At 43.7% G+C, this 19,266-nt stretch overlaps 1 protein-coding gene across 6 annotated transcripts in view; it reads right to left on the bottom strand.

Moving 5' to 3' along the window:
* Positions 1–17,956, bottom strand: part of LOC129508796 (GON-4-like protein) — a 73,445-nt gene extending 55,489 nt beyond the window's left edge. For 5 of the 6 annotated variants that reach the window (XM_055323901.1, XM_055323902.1, XM_055323905.1 and 2 more), the window contains exons 1-3: positions 17,914–17,956; positions 15,061–15,663; positions 8,611–8,802 (exon numbers count right to left, since the gene is read on the bottom strand). In XM_055323901.1, the coding sequence (XP_055179876.1) occupies positions 8,611–8,802; positions 15,061–15,640 (772 nt within the window). In that variant the 5' untranslated portion in view covers positions 15,641–15,663; positions 17,914–17,956. The remainder of the gene's footprint in view (positions 1–8,610; positions 8,803–15,060; positions 15,664–17,913) is intronic. The other variant, XM_055323906.1, reaches the window with a different exon arrangement.
* Between the last annotated feature and the right edge of the window lie 1,310 nt (positions 17,957–19,266).

The following is a 19,266-nucleotide window of genomic DNA, read 5'->3' as shown; positions in this document are numbered from 1 at the left end:
AACTCAACAGAGGAGAAAACAAAGGAAAACTGAGCCCCCCAAAAAAGTTTCTCTTCAAGTTCCTCTGAAGACCCTAGTGGACCATAGGCTATGCATGCACAGGATGGACCCCAAGAAACATAGCAGGAGACAGGCTAGGAGGCAAAAGAACAAAGGTAGAAGTTTCTCACTCCTTAGCCCTGGAGAGAAAGAGGTTGTAGTTCAAACTGTGAAAAGGAGTCTTCAGAAATGCTTCAGCTTTCTTAGTACTATTGAAATCTCAGAAGAGCCACCCACTAGGGATACAGACCACAATCTAGGAGGAAGTAGTAAGTGGAAACATACAAGACTTAATGCAGCATAAAACTAACTCCTGGAAGAATTTAGGTGACTCTCCAAAATTATCTACCTGCCAGAATATAAAATAACCCTCCTTGGAGGAAGATAACAATACCAAAACCCCCAGAATTTTCTATCCATAATGTCCAACAGACAATCAAAAATTAAACAATGCTTGGGCAACCTGGGTGGCTCAGCTGTTTAAGTGCCTGCCTTCCGTCCAGGGTGTAATCCTGGAGACCCAGGATCGAGTCCCACATCAGACTCCCTGCATAGAGCCTGCTCCTCCCTCTGCATGTGTCTCTGCCTCTCTCTGTGTGTGTCTGTCATGAATAAATAAATTAATTAATTAAATAATGCTAAAAACAGAACCAAAATACCACAGGGAAGTGGCAGGAGAGGACAATAAAAAGAAATCTACAGGTAAATCACATACTTAAAAATGGTTCTAAAATAATTATGATCAGGGATCCCTGGGTGGTGCAGCGGTTTGGCGCCTGCCTTTGGCCCAGGGCGCGATCCTGGAGAGCCGGGATCGGATCCCACGTCTGGCTCCCGATGCATGGAGCCTGCTTCTCCCTCTGCCTGTGTCTCTGCCTCTCTCTCTCTCTCTCTCTCTCTCTCTCTCTCTCTCTGTGACTATCATAAGTAAATAAAAATTAAAAAATAAAAATAAATTAAAATAAAATAAAATAATTATGATCAATATATTCAAGACAATAAAGGAGGGATGCCTGGATGGCTCAGTGGTTGAGTGTGTCTGCCTTTGGCTCAGGTCATGATCCTGGGATCCTAGAATCGAGTCCCACATTAGGCCCCCTGCAGGGAACCTGCTTTTCCCTCTACCTATGTTTCTGCCTCTCTCTGTGTGTCTCTCATGAATAAATAAAATCTTAAAAAAAAAAAAAAGGAAAAGGAAAAGATACAGAGTTTCATCAAAGACATGGAATCCATGCTGCTAAACTGTCATTAAAAATTTAACAAGGGGGAACCCTGGGTGGCGCAGCGGTTTAGCGCCTGCCTTTGGCCCAGGGCGCGATCCTGGAGACCGGGATCGAATCCCACATCGGGCTCCTGGTGCATGGAGCCTGCTTCTCCTCTGCCTGTGTCTCTGCCTTGCCTCTCTCTATCTCTGTGACTATCATAGATAAATAAAAATTTTTTAAAAATTAAAAAAAAAAATTAATAGGGGCACCTGGGTGGCTCAGTCAGTACAGCATGTAACTCTTGATTTTGGGGTTGTGATTCCAAACCCCACACTAGGTACAGAGCTCACTTAAAAAAAAAAGTTTTAAAAAATAAACAAGAATATATCAAGTCCTAGACTGCTTAAAAGCAAAACAAAACAAAGTTTCATATTGCTAATCTATATGGCAACATGTAAAAGAAAAAATAAAGAGTAATAGAGAAGAAAAATAAAAGTACCTGATTAATCAAAAGAAAGGAAAAACAAAACAAACAAACAAAAAAAACGCAAGAAAATAAAAAACTCAATTATATCAGAAATTGCATTAAATAAAAATAAAAAACTGAGGTGCCTGGGTGGCTCAGTCAGTTAAGCACCTGACTCTGGCTCAGGTCATGATCTTGGGGTCCTGAGACAAAGCCCTTCATCAGGTTCCCTGATCAGTGGGGAGATTGCTCCCCCCCTCCCTTTCTCACTCTGTCTCACTCAAATAAATAAATAAAATATTTTAAAATAAGTAAATAAATATTAATGAAATAGATGCTCTAATTATTTTTTTAATTTTTTTATTTTATTTATTTATGATAGGCACACAGTGAGAGAGAGAGAGGCAGAGACACAGGCAGAGGGAGAAGCAGGCTCCATGCACCGGGAGCCCGACGTGGGACTCGATCCCGGGTCTCCAGGATCGCGCCCTGGGCCAAAGGCAAGCGCTAAACTGCTGCGCCACCCAGGGATCCCTAGATGCTCTAATTAAAAGACAAAGATGTGGGGCACCTGGGTGGCTCAGTCAGATTAAGTGTTTGCCTTTGGCTCAGGTAATGATCTCAGTGTCCTGAGATTGAGCTCCACATCGGGCTCTGTGCTCAGTGGGAAATCTGTTTCTCCCTCTCCCTCTGCCCCCTGCTCATGCTCTCTGCCACTCTATCTCAAATAAATAAAATCTTAAAAAAAAAAAAAAAGGCAAATACGTTCAGACTAGTTTTTTTTTTAAGTATGCTATTATATAAGAAACTCTTTATTCACTTTATTATTTTTTAAAGAATTATTTATTCATGAGAGACACAGAGAGAGGCAAACACATAGGCAGAGGGAGAAGTAGGCTTCCCCCAGGGAGTCTGATACAGGATTCGATCCCAGGACCTGGGATCACACCCTGAGCCAAAGGCAGATGCTCAATCACTAAGCCACCCAAACGTCCCATAAAAGAAACATTTTAAAAACAAACAAAAAAAGTTGAAAGCAAAAGAATATAAATATTTATAACATGTATACACAAATATCTGTTACAAAGTAAACCTTAAGGCCAGAATATAAAGATAAAAAGAAACATTTCATACTAAGTGAATCAATTCAAAAGGAAAATAGGGGCTTCTGGGTGACTTAGTCAGTTAAGCATCCAACTCTTCATTTCAGCCCAGGTCTTGATCTCAGGGTCATAAGTTCAAGCCTTGCACTGGGCTCCATGCTGGGCATGGAGTCTACCAAAAAAAGGAAAAAAAAAAGTTAAATATATAAATAAATAAGAAAACAATTCTAAATCTGTATACATCTGATAATAGACTTAAATATACAAAAGCTGACAGGAAAAAAAAAAAAAGGATAAAGCCAAAGTCAAATCTGGATATTTCAACAAATGTCAGTAACAAATGTAACAGTAGATCAAGAAATCAATACAGACATAAAAGATCTTAACAACATAATTAACAAACTTGACCTTACAAACATATAAAGAACATTATACTTGATCTAAAGGGCGTATTTAGGGCAGCCCGGTTGGCTCAGCGGTTTAATGCCGCCTTCGGCCCAGGGCGTGATCCTGAAGACCCAGGATCAAGTTCCACGTTGGGCTCCCAGCATAGAGCCTGCTTCTCCCTCTGCCTGTGTCTCTGCCTCTCTCTCATTCTCATGAATAAATAAATATTTAAAAATAAATGAATGAATGAATCAATGAATGAATAACATATTTAGAACACCTACAAAATACATTATTTTTTAAGGGCACATGAAACAGACCATATGCTAACCAAGTCACAATTTGTAAAGGTCAGGAATCAAACAGAATATACTCTTTGACCATAGTGGAATTTTTTTTTTAAGATGTTATTTATTTATTCATAGAGATGCGGAGAGAGAGAGAGAGAGAGAGGAGCGAGCCAGAGACACAGGCAGAGGGAGAAGCAGGCTTCATGCAGGGAGCCTGACATGGAACTTGATCCCGGGTCTCCAGGATCACGCCCTGGGCTGCAGGCGGCGCTAAATCGCTGCGCCACTGGGGCTGCCCGACCACAGTGGAATTAAACTAGAAATAAATAGGCGGGTAGCCAGAGTGGCTCAGCGGTTTGGTGCCACCTTCAGCCCAGGGCCTGATCCTGGGGACCCGGGATGAAGTCCCATGTCAGACTCCCTGCATGGAGCATGCTTCTCCCTTGGCCTATGTCTCTGTCTGCCTCTCTCTCTCTCTGTGTCTCTCATGAATAAATAAAATCTTAAAAAAAAATTAATTAAAATTAAAAAAAAATGAGAAAGAAATAGAGGCCTGGCTCAGGTCATGATCTCAGGGTCATTCTTCTCTCCTTCTCCCTCTGCTCCTCCCCTGCTCTCCCTCTTTAAAAAAAAAAAAAAATAGGGACGCCTGGGTGGCTCATTGCTTGAGCGTCTGCCTTTGGCTCAGGTCATGATTTCAGGAACCTGGGATTGAGTCCAACATCAGGTTCCCCGCAGGGAGCCTGCTTCTCCCTCTACCTACGTCTCTGCTTACGTCTCTGCCTCTCTCTCTCTCTCTCTCTCTCTCTCTGTCTCTCATGAATAAATAAATTATTTTAAGAAAAATTTAATTTTAAAAAAGGACAAAAGCAAAGACTCAGACTACTTGATTTTTTTTTAAGATTTTATTTATTTATTCATGAAAGACACAGAAAGTAAGGCTGAGCCACCCAGGGGTCCCCAGACTATCTGATCTTGACACTTACTGTGAAGCTGGATTAAAGGATTAAACCTGCCTGGTATCTGCGAAAGTTCAGACACATAGATCAATGGACAGAACTGACTCCAGAAAAGACCCACACTAATATGGCCAGCAAGTTTTTCACACTGGTACAAAAGTAATTTAATGGAGAAAGGAATCTTTTCCAAAAAAAGGGCTGAAAAAAACATTCACATGCAAAAAAGAATCTCAAATATGTCTCACACAGGATACAAAAAATTAAATCAAAATGGGAGGGCAGCCCAGGTGGCTCAGCGGTTTAGCACCACCTTCAGCCCAGGGTGTGATCCTGGAGACCTGGGATCCAGTCCCGTGTCAGGCTCCCTGCATGGAGCCTGCTTCTCCCTCTGCCTGTGTCTCTGCACCCCGCCATGAATAAATAAAATATTTTAAAAATAAATAAGTCAATCAAAATGGATCATATATCTAAATGGAATATGTAACTTGCACAAAAGAAACTTTGCGACCAGGGACTCCTGGGTGGCTCAGAGGTTGAGCGTCTGCCTTCAGCTCAGGATGTGATCCCGGAGTTCCGGGATTGAGTCTCGCATGGGGCTCTGCGTAGAGCCTGCTTCTCCTCCCTCTGCCTATGTCTCTGCCTCTCTCTGTGTCTCTCATGAATAAAAAAATAAAAATCTTAAAAAAAAAGAAAGAAACTTTGTGAACTTGGATTGGGCAGAGTTTCTTTTTTTTTTTTTTTTTTCAAAAGTAAACTCTACACCCAACGTGGGGCTCGAAGTCATAACCCCAAGATGAAGAGCCACAGGCTCCACCAAATGAGCCAGCCAAGCACCTCAGGATTAGGCAGTGTTCCTTGAAATGATACCAAAACCATACTCCATAAAAGTGAAACTTGAAGTATCTTCCCACAGCCAACACTAAAACATTCTGAGCAAAATATAACAATATCATATTGTAACTCAAATAGTAAATATCCATGAGTCCATACTCACATAAAAATGAATAAATAAATAAAAGGAGGGAAAAGGGACAGCTCTTCTTTATAGAAAATCCCAATTAGGGTGCCTGGGTGGCTCAGCAGTTGAGCGTCTGCCTTTGGCTCAGGACTTGATTGAGTCCCACATTGTGCTCCCCACCGGGAGCCTGCTTCTCCCTCTACCTAGGTCTGTGCCTCTCTCTGTGTGTCTCTCATGAATCAATAAAATCTGAAAGAAGCAAGCAAGCAAGAGAGAAAGGAAGGAAGGAAGGAAGAAAAGGAAAGGGAAAAGAAAAAAGAAAAGAGAAAGAAAGAAAGAAAGAAAAGAAAGAAAGAAAGAAAGAAAGAAAGAAAGAAAGAAAGAAAGAAAGAAGAGAATTACCATATGAACAACACAGTAATAATTGTTACAGGCAATCTACCAATGGATGCTAAAATTAGTGGGCAAAAAAAAGTAAAATAAAATAAGTGAGCAAAAGTTTGAGGAGAAACAGGATATATGCATAGTTTTAAAGTGTCTTCTGCAAGGAGTGCCTGGATGTCCCAGTTGGTTAAGCATCTGATTCTTGATTTTAGGGGTCTTGGGAAAGAGGGTCTTGGGATAGTGCTCTGCATCTGGCTCTGTGCTCAGCTGGGAGTCTGCCTGGGATTCTTTCTCCCTCTCTAAAATAAATAAATAAAATCTTTAAAAAAAAAAAAAAAAGGGGATCCCTGGGTGGCGCAGCGGTTTGGCGCCTGCCTTTGGCCCAGGGCGCGATCCTGGAGACCCGGGATCGAGTCCCACATCGGGCTCCCGGTGCACGGAGCCTGCTTCTCCCTCTGCCTGTGTCTCTGCCTGTGTCTCTGCCTCTCTCTCTCTCTCTCTCTCTCTCTCTCTCTGTGACTATCATAAATAAATAAAAAATTAAAAAAAATATTATAAAAAAAAAAGTATCTCTTGCAAGACATGTACCAATTACAAAAGGAATAAATGCATACAACAGAACAATGAACAAACATTTCATCAAAAATGACCTACAAATGGCCAATAAAAACATGAAAATATGCTCTACATCATTATTCCTTAGGGAAAGCAAGTTAAAACCACAAGGAAATACACATCCTAGAATGGATACAATTTAAAAGTCTAATAGATCCTGGCAAGAATGTAGCTCATTTGTAAATCTCACACATGGTGGGAGTGTAAAATGGTACAGCCACTTTGGAAAATAGGTCAGCAATTTCTTAAAAAGTTAAACATATATAATACCATAGGCCCCAGAAACATCACTTCTAGTGATTTACCCAAGAAAAATAAAAACTTAATGTCTATCAAAGACCTATATCTGAATGTTTATAGCAGCTTCAGGCAAAAGCTTGAAACCACCCAAATGTCCATCAACTAGTGAACAAATTAATTGTGGTACATCTATGGGATAGAATACTACTCAGCAATGAAAAGAACAAACATGAACGAATCTCAGAAGCATTGTACTAGGCAGAAGATACCAGATGTGACAGGATCCATAACACAGAAGCATAATACCGCAGGAAACACAGAACTGCAAGGATACAGGCGGGCAGCTAAGACTGGGCTGAGAATGAAGGCCTGCAACAGGGGTGAGAGAGCTTTCGGAATAAGGGAAATGCCCCACATGCTGATGGTGTTGGCAGTTACATAATTATGCACATGTTTCAAAACTCATTGGATAAATTTTATTGTATGCAAATTATATCTCAATAAATCCGACAGTAAGAATCAACATTAATCTCCACATTAATAGAATAAAGAAGAAAAACCGTATGATCATCTTAATAGAGACAGAAAAGGACTGACACAATTCAATATGATAAAAATCTCATAAAATTAGGAAAAGAATCTCCCTAATCAGATAAAATATATCTATATCTATAAAAAGTCAGTGTGCCTGGGTGGCTCAGTTAAGCATCTACCTTCAGCTCAGGTCATGATCGAGTCCCATGCTGAGCAGGGAGCCTGCATCTCCCTCTCTCTGTCCCCTGCTCTCTGTCAAACAAATAAATGAAAATTTTAAAAAATTAAAAAAAAAAAATACTGTATCCACAAGAAGTCTACAACTCTCTCGTGCATAAATGAGGAATATGGAGGCACCCGGCTGGCTCAGTTAAGCATCCAACTCTTGATTTTAGCTTAGGTTGTGATCTCAGGGTCATAAGACTGAGTTCTGCGTAGGATCTGTGCTCAACAGGGAGTGTGCTCGAGGTCCTCCCACTCCCTCTGCCCCTCCCCACTTCTAAAAACAAAACAAAGCCCCCAAACAGGAATATGGACTACCTTCCCCCAAATAAGGTAGGGTGCGATGTTCACGATCACCACTAGTATTTGCAATAAGAAAAAGAATTCACAAGGGGCACCTGGGTGGCTCAGTCGGTTAAGCATCTGCCTTCAGCTCAGCTCATGGCCCTGGGATCCTACCATTAAGCCCCATGTTGGACTCCCTGCTCAGGAGGGAGTCTGCTTCTCCCGTGGCCCCACACCTCACTCATACACACTCTCTCTTCCCACTATAAAATAAATAATATTTTTAAAAAAAGAAAAGAAATCACAGATGCTCACTATAAAACTGTTAAGCTGAATAAAGTCCTTATTCACTTGCCTATATGCGTTATAATTCACAAAAAATACAGTATTTCAAAAAAATTCAGAGGCCTAATCCTGTGACCCAGCAATTCCACCCAACAAAAATCAAATGGAGATGTTCACACAAAGATCTGTAGTAGAATGTTTACAACAGCACCATTCAGAGTAGCCTGCAACCAGAAACTATCCTAACGCCCATTAAGAGTTGAATGGATACAGAAAATCTAGAATACTCAAACAATACTACACAGCAATGCAAATGAACAATCTACAAGTACATGCAACAACATGGGCCAAAATGCACTCATAAAAACATAGGATTCCACTCATAGTACAAAACAGGTGAACCAAATTGTGCTGCCAGAAGTCAGAATTAACAGTCCCCAACAGGTGAGATGCTGGTAATAACTGAAAGGGTACAGGTAGTGCTCTGTTGATATGGTTCCTGGCTGCATGAGTTATTTGTCTCCAAAAATTCAGGATATCTTATGATACATGGAGCTTTCTGCATATTATACTTTATATTATGCTTCAATAAAGACTTTTATGAAGTTTAATTACAAAAGAAGAAAAAGAAAGCCTACCCATCGGAATGAAGAGTCCACCGTCCTCTGTCTCATCCTCAGCTTGCGAAGCCAGAGTCCCAAGTGGCTTTTCCTGAGGACAGGCACATACATCTGGCTGAGGGGACTTCCCAGGCTGGGCTCCTGGTTTTGCAGAGTGGCTGCCTAATGGCAGCAAAGGCATCGCCCCTCCAGAATGCAACTGAGGTTTTCCTGGAAAAATCACAAGTATTGCTCTATACTTTGCCCATTATCCATCATACTAGGTTGCAGAAATCAGCATTTTGTTGTAAAGTCATTTATAGCTGGGTAACTTCACTAATGATACATACACTATATAGGCATTCTCCTCTCCCTTTTAAAGATAGGGTCCTAAGAAATAAAAGCTCAGATCCAAGCTCACCTGTTATGTCAGGGAGCTGAACCACATAATGACTACAACATATTTCTTTTATTTTTTTTTCCTTTTAATTTTAAGTAGGCTCCAAGCTCATCGTGGGGCTTGAACTCATGACCCTGAGATTAGGAGTTACAGCCAGCCAGGCACCCCAAGGTCTTTCTACTTAAAATATGCTTTGAGTTATATATTTCTTTTTCCTTTGGAGAAATCAAAACCATAATTGTAGGGTGGGGGCTGTTATATTCCTGATGACAAAGGTACATTTTATAAGGATAATCATTAACACCACATTTAATCCATTATCAATGTCCTGAACTTTCTGACTCTAAATTATGCAGAAATTGGAGTAAAAGTCACCATAAAATTATCAATGACAACCTTCCCCTTGGGATGCCTGGGTGGCTCAGCGGTTGAGTGGCTGCCTTAGACTCAGGTTGTGATCCTGGGGTCTGGGATCAAGTCCCCCATGGGGCTCCTATGGAGAGCCTGCTTCTCCCTCTGCCTATGTCTGTCTGTCTGTCTGTCTCTCTCTCTCTCTCTCTCGGTCTCTCATGAATAAATTAATAAATCTTAAAAAAAAAAAAAAAAAAGACAACCTTCCCCTTTACCTCAACTCCTCATGAGTGCTACCTTTCTTCTGGGGAAGACGGAATATTTACAAAGCACATAAGCACTTGTGCTGTAGCAAAAGTAAACAATAGACATGACAGGTTGTCATGCAGGCAGAACAGCCACAGAAGACACACAGGGAGTGCTAACCAGTGACTACTTACTCCTGAGATAAGAACCTGGGGGAAGTGGACAGAGGGAAAGGGCACCTAACTTTTCACTGTGGACTGTCAGCATTTATGAATTGTTTCCATGTTTGTGTATTACACATTCAGAACATTTTCAAAAAGAGATCAAGTTATCACTGAGCTCCACACAAAGCAGCCTTCGTCCTGTGACCTGATATCTCATCGACCTGATATCTCATCGACGTTGGCACTTCCAAGTGGTGTAAACATGGTTTTATTTTTTGTTTTGTTTTGTTTTTGGTGACTCCGTCAGGACCCAGTAAACATGGTTTTAAATTGGACCATCCAGGGTAGCCCAGGTGGCTCAGTGGTTTAGCGCCACCTTCAGCCCAGGGCATCATCCTGGAGACCCCGGATCAGAGACCCGGGATCAAGTCCCATGTCAGGCTCCCTGCATGGAGCCTGCTTCTCCCTCTGCCTGTGTGTGTGTGTCTCTCTCTGTCTCTCATAAATAAATAAATAAAATCTAATTAATTAATTAATTGGACCATCCTCTCCTCCAACAAAGAAAAAAAAAAGCTTTAATTTTAAATAAAGCATGAATTAATCCTTAATTGCATTTACTCTCAATCTTCTATCCTTCACTTCCAGAACCCATGATTACTCCATAATGTCAAAACATCCCAGGGCTTTGGCTTTCATAGGGACTAGACAAGGAGTCAAATACCAAATCCATCAAATCCAAAGTTGCTCTCAGCCAAATGTCTTAGAAAAGAGAACTTCAATAAACCGCACAGTGTTCTCTTTTAATCAACAATCTTGAGCAAGTTTTAGAATTAACAATGCTAACATTTTCACAACTGAACCAACATAAAAGACTTTTTAATCAAACATATCAGAAGTTCACTTTGTAACGTAGTTTCCATCAATGATACTTCTACCACCTAAAACGTATTTGGAATTCCTCTAACACTGTCCCTACAGCTTACCAGCCATAGAGAAAATGTCCTTTTTTTTTTTTTTAAGTTTTATATATTTAAGTAATCTCTACACCCAATGTGGGGCTCAAACTCACAACTCTGAGATCAAGAGTCATATCCTCTTCTGACTGAACCAGCCAGGTGCCCCAAAAATGTTCCCTTTTCTATGACCACATCATATTGCTTCTCAATTTAACTCCCGTCTCAGAGAACCCTGCAGGAACCCCACTCTTCTTTTCCTCTATCTCTGTGCTAGATGCTCAAAGCCCCTAGAAAGGGAAGCTGAGAAGGGTAAGAGGGACAGAAAAGGGAAAGCCTTACACAGCGCACATCTATAACTTGTTTACTGCCAGCTTAAAAACTGTGAATTAATAATATGAAAATAATCAGCTGAGAACTGTACAAGTCAACTAATTATAAGCCAAAATCTGCCTAAGTTAATCATTTTAGAAGGTAAAGAAAAAAAAAGTATAAGTAGAAATTAGGGTATGTGAATCAATTTCAAAAGAACAATTAAAATTCTGGGGAAAAAAAAAAAAGAGGGAAGGGGGAAATACACACCAACACAAGGAAGGTTTAATCACCAGCACCTGGGGCACCTGGGTGGTTCAGTCGGTGAAGCATCTGCCTTCCGCTCGCATCATGATCCCAGAGTTCTGGGATCATGTTCCGTGTTGGGCTCCCTGCTTAGCAAGGAGTCTGCTTCTCCCTCTGCCCTTCCCCTCCCTATCTATTCTTTCTCTCTCTCTCATAAATAAAATCTTTAAAAAATATAATAATCACTAGCACCTGCAGTCTAGAAACATGATCTCACAATATACCAACTATAACAAAATGCTGATATAGTAACCCTCTGCTTACCCTTGGGACATATGTTCCAAAAGTCCCAGTGTTGCCTGAAACCTCCTATAGAACTGAACCCTATAATACTGTATTTTTTCCTATACATATTTATGACACTTTAATTTATAAGTTAAGCAGTAAGATTAACAAATAATAAAACAGAACAATCATAATAATACTCTAACAAAGTTATACAAACGTGGTCTCTTTTTCTCTAAATAGCTTACTATCCTGTACTCACCCTCCTTCCTGTGAGGATGTGAGATGATGGAATGCCTATGTGGGGAAGTGAAGTGAGGGGAGTGATAAAGGTGTAGTGACACAGTGTTAGGCTACTACTATCCTTATAATGAGAAGTCAGGAGGATCACCCACTTCCAGACCGCGGCTGACCTCAGATAATTAAAACCACGGATATGGGGAAACTACTACATTTCAAAATAACTCAGATTTTTGGGGGGTCTTTTCTACATAATCATAATACTACATGTTACTTAAAAGAAAGCAAAACAACCAAAAAATACACTTTTTTTTCTTTCTTTTTTTTTTAAGATTTCCCTTTTAGGGGCACCTGAGTGGCTCAGTGGTTGAGTGTCTGTCTGCCTTTGGCTCAAGTCACGATCCCGGAGTCCTGGGATGGAGTCCCACATCGGGCTCCCGGCAGGGAGCCTGCTTCTCCCTCTGCCTATGTCTCTGCCCCTCTCTCTGTGCCTCTCAAGAATAAATTAAAAAAAAAAAAAAAGGATTTCACTTCTAAGTATCTCTGCCCTTCTCTCTGTGCCTCTCAAGAATAAATTTAAAAAAAAAAAAAAAAAAAAAAGGATTTCACTTCTAAGTAATCTCCTCACCCAACATGGGGCTCGAACTTCCAACCCCTACATCAGGAGTTACATACTCCACTGACTGAGCCACCAGGCACCCCGATGCTAAATTTAATAGTAATTACGGCGAGTAGCAAGATTGTGGGTGATTTTTATTTTCTTCCTTAAACTTTTCAATATTTTTCAATCTTTCTTCCTTTCTGGTTTATATGTTACATTTCTGTTTCATACACACAGAAGTTACTTGGGGGAAAAAAAGAGGCTGGATGGACACTCATAAGGTCCCTCTTTTACTGGTATTACTTGTGTGTATACAGCTCATTAAAGTGGTAAGGCGGTAGAATCCACTTTCAATTATCCAGCTTAAAGAAGGGGGTGGTATTATAGATAACCCTAAACCACAAACGTCTATTTTATTCACCTACACTTGGACATCTGTGGGAAGCCACTGGAAACAGCTCTAGGCTGCACTCCCCAACAGACGAGTGACCCTGAACCCCTAGTGAATCACCCATTCCTGCCCTGCTAGGACTGGAATCCGTGTCCCCTGCAGGTCCCCCACCTCCACGTCAAACACAAGGAGCTTGGAGAGGACATTTCGGTGAGCCAGCTGTCTCCCTGGCCACTTCCTTTTTTTTTTTTTTTTTTTAAGATTGATTGATTTATGATAGAGAGAGAGAGAGAGAGAGAGAGAGAGAGAGAGAGAGAGGCAGAGACACAGGAGGAGGGAGAAGCAGGCTCCATGCTGGGAGCCCAACATGGGACTTGATCCCAGGACTCCAGGATTGCGCCCTGGGCCAAAGGCAGGCGCTAAACCACTGAGCCACCCAGGGATCCCCTCCCTGGCCACTTCCATTCTCCCGCTGCCATCATCCTTGTTCCTAAGGGCCACAATCTGATCTCCTTGTCCCCCTCATGCACCTGCAACCTGCAAGCCCATCAGGCCCCACCATCCTTCTCACTCCTTTGGCACATTTTTTTTTTTAATTTTTTATTTAAATTCAATTTGCCAACATGGCATGAACTTTTAAGGGATGTGCCTTGTTTTCATAGCTCTCCTCTTTCCTCTGACCTCTCCTGTCACCTCTTCTGTTTTCCCCTCCCTATCTCTTCCTCAGCCTCAGGCCATCCACTTTTTCCATGTTCCTTTCTACAAGGAAGCAGCACAATGCACACTCTGACCGTCTCTACTCCTACCTCTAACAAACTACGATCTCAGACTTCGATTTTACTGTGAAGGCCCCCACTTCACACCTCACACCCTTTTCAACCCCTCCAAGGCCTGCGCTACGAATGCATGCTTCACCATTCCTAGGCCAGGTATCTGATATGGCATCAGTCTTCAAGCAAGATTAGTCCTTCCCTCGGAATGTCTCTAAGATACACCCTCTTTTCTCTCCTTGCTGCCAACATCCCAGTCAAGGTTGTTGACTGTCAGGTCTCAGGGGCAGCACGGCCAGGATCCATGTGGTCTGCACCTGCACTCACCCGGGGAAGCCCTGCTGCTCGCCCATGTGTTTCCAGAATGTGCCACCCCACTTCTACTCCTTCCCCAGTCTATGGAATCCTACCAATCCATCAAATCCCAATTTCAAAATTCCTAATTCCCTGTACCACAAACTCCCGCACGTACATATCGCCTCCAACTGCTCCAAATGAACTATGTGTTTCTGTCTTGTCTTCCCAACTAGACTACAAGCTTGCTGAGGTGAGATCTATGCCTTCTGCTTCTTTTATTAGTTGGTTATCACCTATGGGAAAAGCTCAAACACTTGAGCATGAAAACAAAGCCCTTTGCAATCTAAACATAACTTACCACTCTGAAGTCATCTCTCACTTCCTCCAACCATGTCACTATCCTCTTCTGCCTCTGTGCCTGCTCCTCTTGGCCTCCCATGTGTCAAACTACAACCCAGCCCTCCAGTCCTAAGAGTTATGGTGTCTCTGTAGAGTCCCACCCAATGTCCCAGGCAGCAGTCTATCCCTCTACACTGCTGCCCCTCCTCCACAAGCCCCATTTCATGGATCCCCACCAAATCACAAAACACCATAGAGTTCACCTCCAGACATGAAGGGAGGAGAGAAAAGGATACAGAAGAGAATCTCAAGAATGGGAGGGAGAAGTCAGTCTCCACTCAATTGTAAAGTCCTAAGGGTCAGCACTGCATTTTTTTTTAAGATTTTATTTATTTATTCATGAAAGACAAAGACAGAAAGAAAGGCAGAGACATAGGCAGAGAGAAAAGCAGGCTCCATGCAGGGAGCTCCATGTGGGACTCAATCCTGGGACCCCAGGATCACGCCCTGGGCTAAAGGCAGGAGCTCAACCACTGAGTCACATGGATGTCCCTGCACTTCTGATTCCATACTGAATATCCCCCTTTCAGAGATACTGCTTTGTAAAAGAACCGCAGAGGGGACACCTGGGTGGCTCAGCAGTTCGGTACATGATTCCAGGGTCCTGGAATCAAGTCCCACATGGGGCTCCCTGTAGGCGCCTGCTTCTCCCCCTGCCTATGTCTCTGCTTCTCTCTCTCTTTCATGAATAAATAAGATCTTTAAATAAATAAATAAATAAATAAATAAATAAATAAATAAATAAATAAATAAATAAATAAAGGAACTGCAAAGAGTGCAGTGGCAAACTGATACACCAAGGAAAACATGGCCTAACAACCCTTTGTATCATACCTCCTTCTTCCTTGACTTCTTCACCAGGCTCTCCTGAAAAAGGCTCCTTTGTAATAGAATGATCACCTCTGTCTTCTTGAGAAACAGGTCCAGGCCTCAGCGTAATCTTCTTCCCTCTCCTTGCACCAGGGGCCTGGACTTTCCCTTTACCGACGTGTGCATGAAGGGGCTGGGAAGATTCCAAGGAAGGGAGGGTGATTCCCTGAGAGATGGCCGCATCAACAGCTTCTAGAACTGGTGCACTCGTGTCCTGGGTGAGTATCCTAGAGCTTAAAGAGCTCAAAGAAGGATCCTCCACACAAAGCTGATTGCTGGCATCCTGTAATGACTCGACCCGGAGGCCAGCCACTCTGCCATGGCTTGGACCCCCAGAGAGTGATGCTGACCCCAAGTCCTTCACCTGGTCAGACGATGGCTTAATAGCTGACTCCAGGTCAAGGTCCTCTTCCTCCTGGTTGCCCTGGTCCTGTGAGGACTCTGTCACTGTGGTCCTCCTCTTCTTACAGGGCAACATTGTACAAGTCCCACTCTTGGGACTCCTGGGTGGCTCAGTGGTTGAGCATCTGCCTTTCGCTTGCATACAAGTCCCACTCCTGTTCCATCCTGAAGGGAGAAAAGCAAGTTCTCATCACCCTCATGTTCATTCAGATTAACAGCATTTCTTCAAGTATCTTTCCACTTACTCATGTTCAGTCATGGGCACAGTACTTTACACCAAATACACAACCTCCCATCTCCCATTAGGTGGGAGGTGAGAGAAAGTGGTTAGTGTCACACCCAAACCCTAAGTCCACTATCTGGTTGGTACAGTATCTTGGCTGAGTGGCTTAACCTCTCTGATCTTGAGTTTCCTCCACTTGAAAGGATACTAACTGTGCTTACCTCATAGAGAGTTATAAGAATTAAATATGATTGGTAAATGTTAGTTATCATTACTACCAACAGGGAAGTAGAAAAGCATGATGCCAACAGTAAACTGTGGAGTCAAACTTTCTGATTCGTTTTCCAAGTTAGCTTCTCTCCAGCTTTGTCACACTGCGTAAGTTATGTACCCTGAACTTCACTTTTCTCAGCTACAAAATGAAATAGGGGGGCGTCCGGGTGGCTCAGTCAAGTGTCTGCCTTCAGCTCAGGTCATAATCTCAGGGTCCTGCTCAGGGGGAAGTCTGTTTCTCCCTCTGCTTCTGCCCCTCCCCTGGCTTATATTCTCTAGAGCACGAGCACTCTATCAAATAAATACAATCTATTTTTAATTGTTTTTAAAAATAAGATAAAAATAGCATCAATGTCATTAGATAGCAATTTATTAGATCAATAATATTTGCTACTGTTTCCATAAACAGGTAGCTCAGTTAACAAAAGCAATCTAAAAGGAAAGTGTGGTTGTTTAAAAAGGTTAAGCTACATTAACAAAAAATTTGTGTTGAAAATAAGAGATTCTTACTATACTCTATGCTGTTACTTCCTGACTCTTGGCTTCAATTCCAGCTATCATAATTTATTTTTTTAAAGATTTTATTTATTTATTCATGAGAGACACAGAGAGGCAGACATAGGCAGAGGGAGAAGCTTCCCGTGGAAAGCACAATGCAGGATTCAATTCAATCCCAGGACCCCAGAATCACAATCTGAGCCGAAGGCAGACGCTCAACCACTGAGCCACCCAGGTGCCCCTCAGCTATCACAATTTAAGGGCAACACTAACTTAAGCTGAAGGATATCTTTTATGTTCTTATAGATCCTGTTAGCAAACCTCTTTTACAGTATTTATTGCTTTTCTTACACCCTTGTCTATCTCCTTCCCCCAAAACTATGTGCTTTCTGTGGGAAAGGACTTTTCCAACCAGCACCCCTAGTACTTGGCAAGATCTGCCTATGCTATACTCAATGAATGTTCCTGAAGAAACGCATACGTGAGAGAGCGCATGAACTTCCCATTCCATGCTTAATCTATAGAGCATTTGGGCCATGAGTTAGGCATCATATGGAAACATTGCATCTTCCTGCCCAAAAAACTTCACTCTCAATAAAATAGGTCCAAGTATAAAATAAACTGCTTTGTTTAACACTGAGTTCTTCCTCACTGACGATGCCCATCTAAAGCTGGGTCCAGACGACTAAGATAGTTCCTTCTGGGAGACCTATAAACCTCCCTAATTCAGGGCACCGAGCTGGTTCTAGTCACAAGAGCGCAGGTACAACTCCTGATCTCGGAGCTGTGAGCTCCAGGCCCACGGTGGGGGCAGCGATTGACAGATTAGATAGATTAGACAGATATATAGATAGATAATTTTTAAAGATTCTTAAAATAAAGCTCCCTAATTCAGTTTCTCCAAGCAGCAGGGGAGAACTCCGCCCCGCCCCCCATATCAGCCTGCGTCCAGATCTCAGTTGTTAAAGCTCAATACACACGTGAGGGTTCTGCCGATCCGGGTGAGGGAGGGTGGGAGAGGGGAGAGGTGGGGAGCGAGCAGCTTGAACGGGTCCTACGTTTCACAGATGAATGACAGATTCAGAAAAGAAAAAAGAAGGACAGGAGGCAGCAGCGTGCAGAGAAAGGTTCCCGGCACTTCAGACGCAGCAGCCCTCCTAAGGCCCCCGCCCTGGGAGCTGGAGTCCCACCAGCTGGGGGATGAATGCGACCCCGGGGAGCTCCAGCGCGGGCCCCTCCCGGGCACAGGTTCCAAGAGGGGGTCCTCACTGCGCTTCCCACCGCGGCTCCGAGCGGCGGCCCAGGTCCCCACGCCCAGCCCGGCACCGTCACACACCCCATGCTGACCCGACCCCTCTGCCAGGACGCCCAGCTCCCACCTGCCTCTTCCCGCCCCACCGCACGCGCCCTGCCACCCTCACCAGCCGGCCAGCTCCCGCGGAAATCCAGCTCCGCCAGCGCCGGAAGTCGGCCAACGGCAGCGCCGGACGTGCGCGCCCCCGAGCGGCGGTGCGCGGCGCCAAGCCGCCAGGGAGCATGCGCCAAGCCCTCAGGCCCCATGTTAGGTGAGGGTGGACTGAAGCCCGCGCGTCCCACGTTTGCGAAAGACTTTAAAGGCCAGATTCCTCCTCGCTTTCTCTGTCCGCGCAGCGATCCCACTCAAAGTAAGGCTGGACTTTGCGACTCGGTGGTGTGCTTTGACAACTCTTCATTCCCGCCGCGAAATACCTGGAACGCGGGACCGAGGAAGTGGCGAATTCATGAAATTGCAGGAAAAGGACCCCCGGACTTGTACCAATAGTGCGGGTTTCCCAATAAAATGGGGGCAGGCTTGGACTCAGCCCGCAGTGATCGCTCCGGTCTGCATAATGCTCTTCATTCCTCAAAATGCTTTCACGTAGGTTATCATAGGTGACCTGATCCTCGCAGTAGCCCCGGGGGATAGTGACTATTACACCCTCCCCCGCGTACGGAACACACTCCTGGCTCGGCGGGGTAGGTGATTGCACACATGCAGCTGTGGAGGGACCTCAGGTGCCCTAACACGGCTCGGCTGGTCAGGTTCTTTTTTCTTTTTTTTTTTTAATTTTTATTTATTTATGATAGTCACACAGAGAGAGAGAGAGAGAGAGAGGCAGAGACATAGGCAGAGGGAGAAACAGGCTCCATGCACCGGGAGCCCGACGTGGGGTTCGATCCCGGGACTCCAGGATAGCATCCTGGGCCAAAGGCAGGCGCTAAACTGCTGCGCCACCCAGGGATCCCCGGTTGGTCAGGTTCTTAAACACACACAGCTGTCCAAGGACCTCAGGTGTCCTAACTCTGGCTCGGCTGGGTAGGTGGTTCCACGCACACAGTTGTCGAGGGACCTCAGGTGTCCTAACTCCGGCTTGGCTGGGCAGGTGATTGCATACACACACCTGTTGAGGGACCGCAGGTGCCCTAACTCCAGCTCCTGACATGCCAGGTCCAGCGCTTGGAAAGGCGCCCGGGATGGAGTGCTGTTTATTAATCCAACACACGGGGTTTGAAGGAATGCATGATTCCTAGACCCACGTTCTCTCCACTTTTCTGGAAGGACAGAATGTCGAAGCCGAAACAATACACCCAACCATCTCCGTTTGCAGGTACACCACCAACAGCTACTCATGCGTTTAAATAATTTGACCTGATCCTGTCTGTAAACAGGATGAAAGCGTCCACAGCCAAAGAGAAGAGGGAAATTGCGATAATCGTGCAGACGACTGCCAGGAGTCTACAACCTGAATCACCCT

The sequence above is a fragment of the Nyctereutes procyonoides genome, unplaced genomic scaffold, assembly GCF_905146905.1.
Source record: "Nyctereutes procyonoides isolate TBG_1078 unplaced genomic scaffold, NYPRO_anot_genome, whole genome shotgun sequence".
In the NCBI taxonomy this organism is placed as follows: Eukaryota; Metazoa; Chordata; class Mammalia; order Carnivora; family Canidae; genus Nyctereutes; species Nyctereutes procyonoides.
This window is presented reverse-complemented; position numbering and strand designations above follow the sequence as displayed.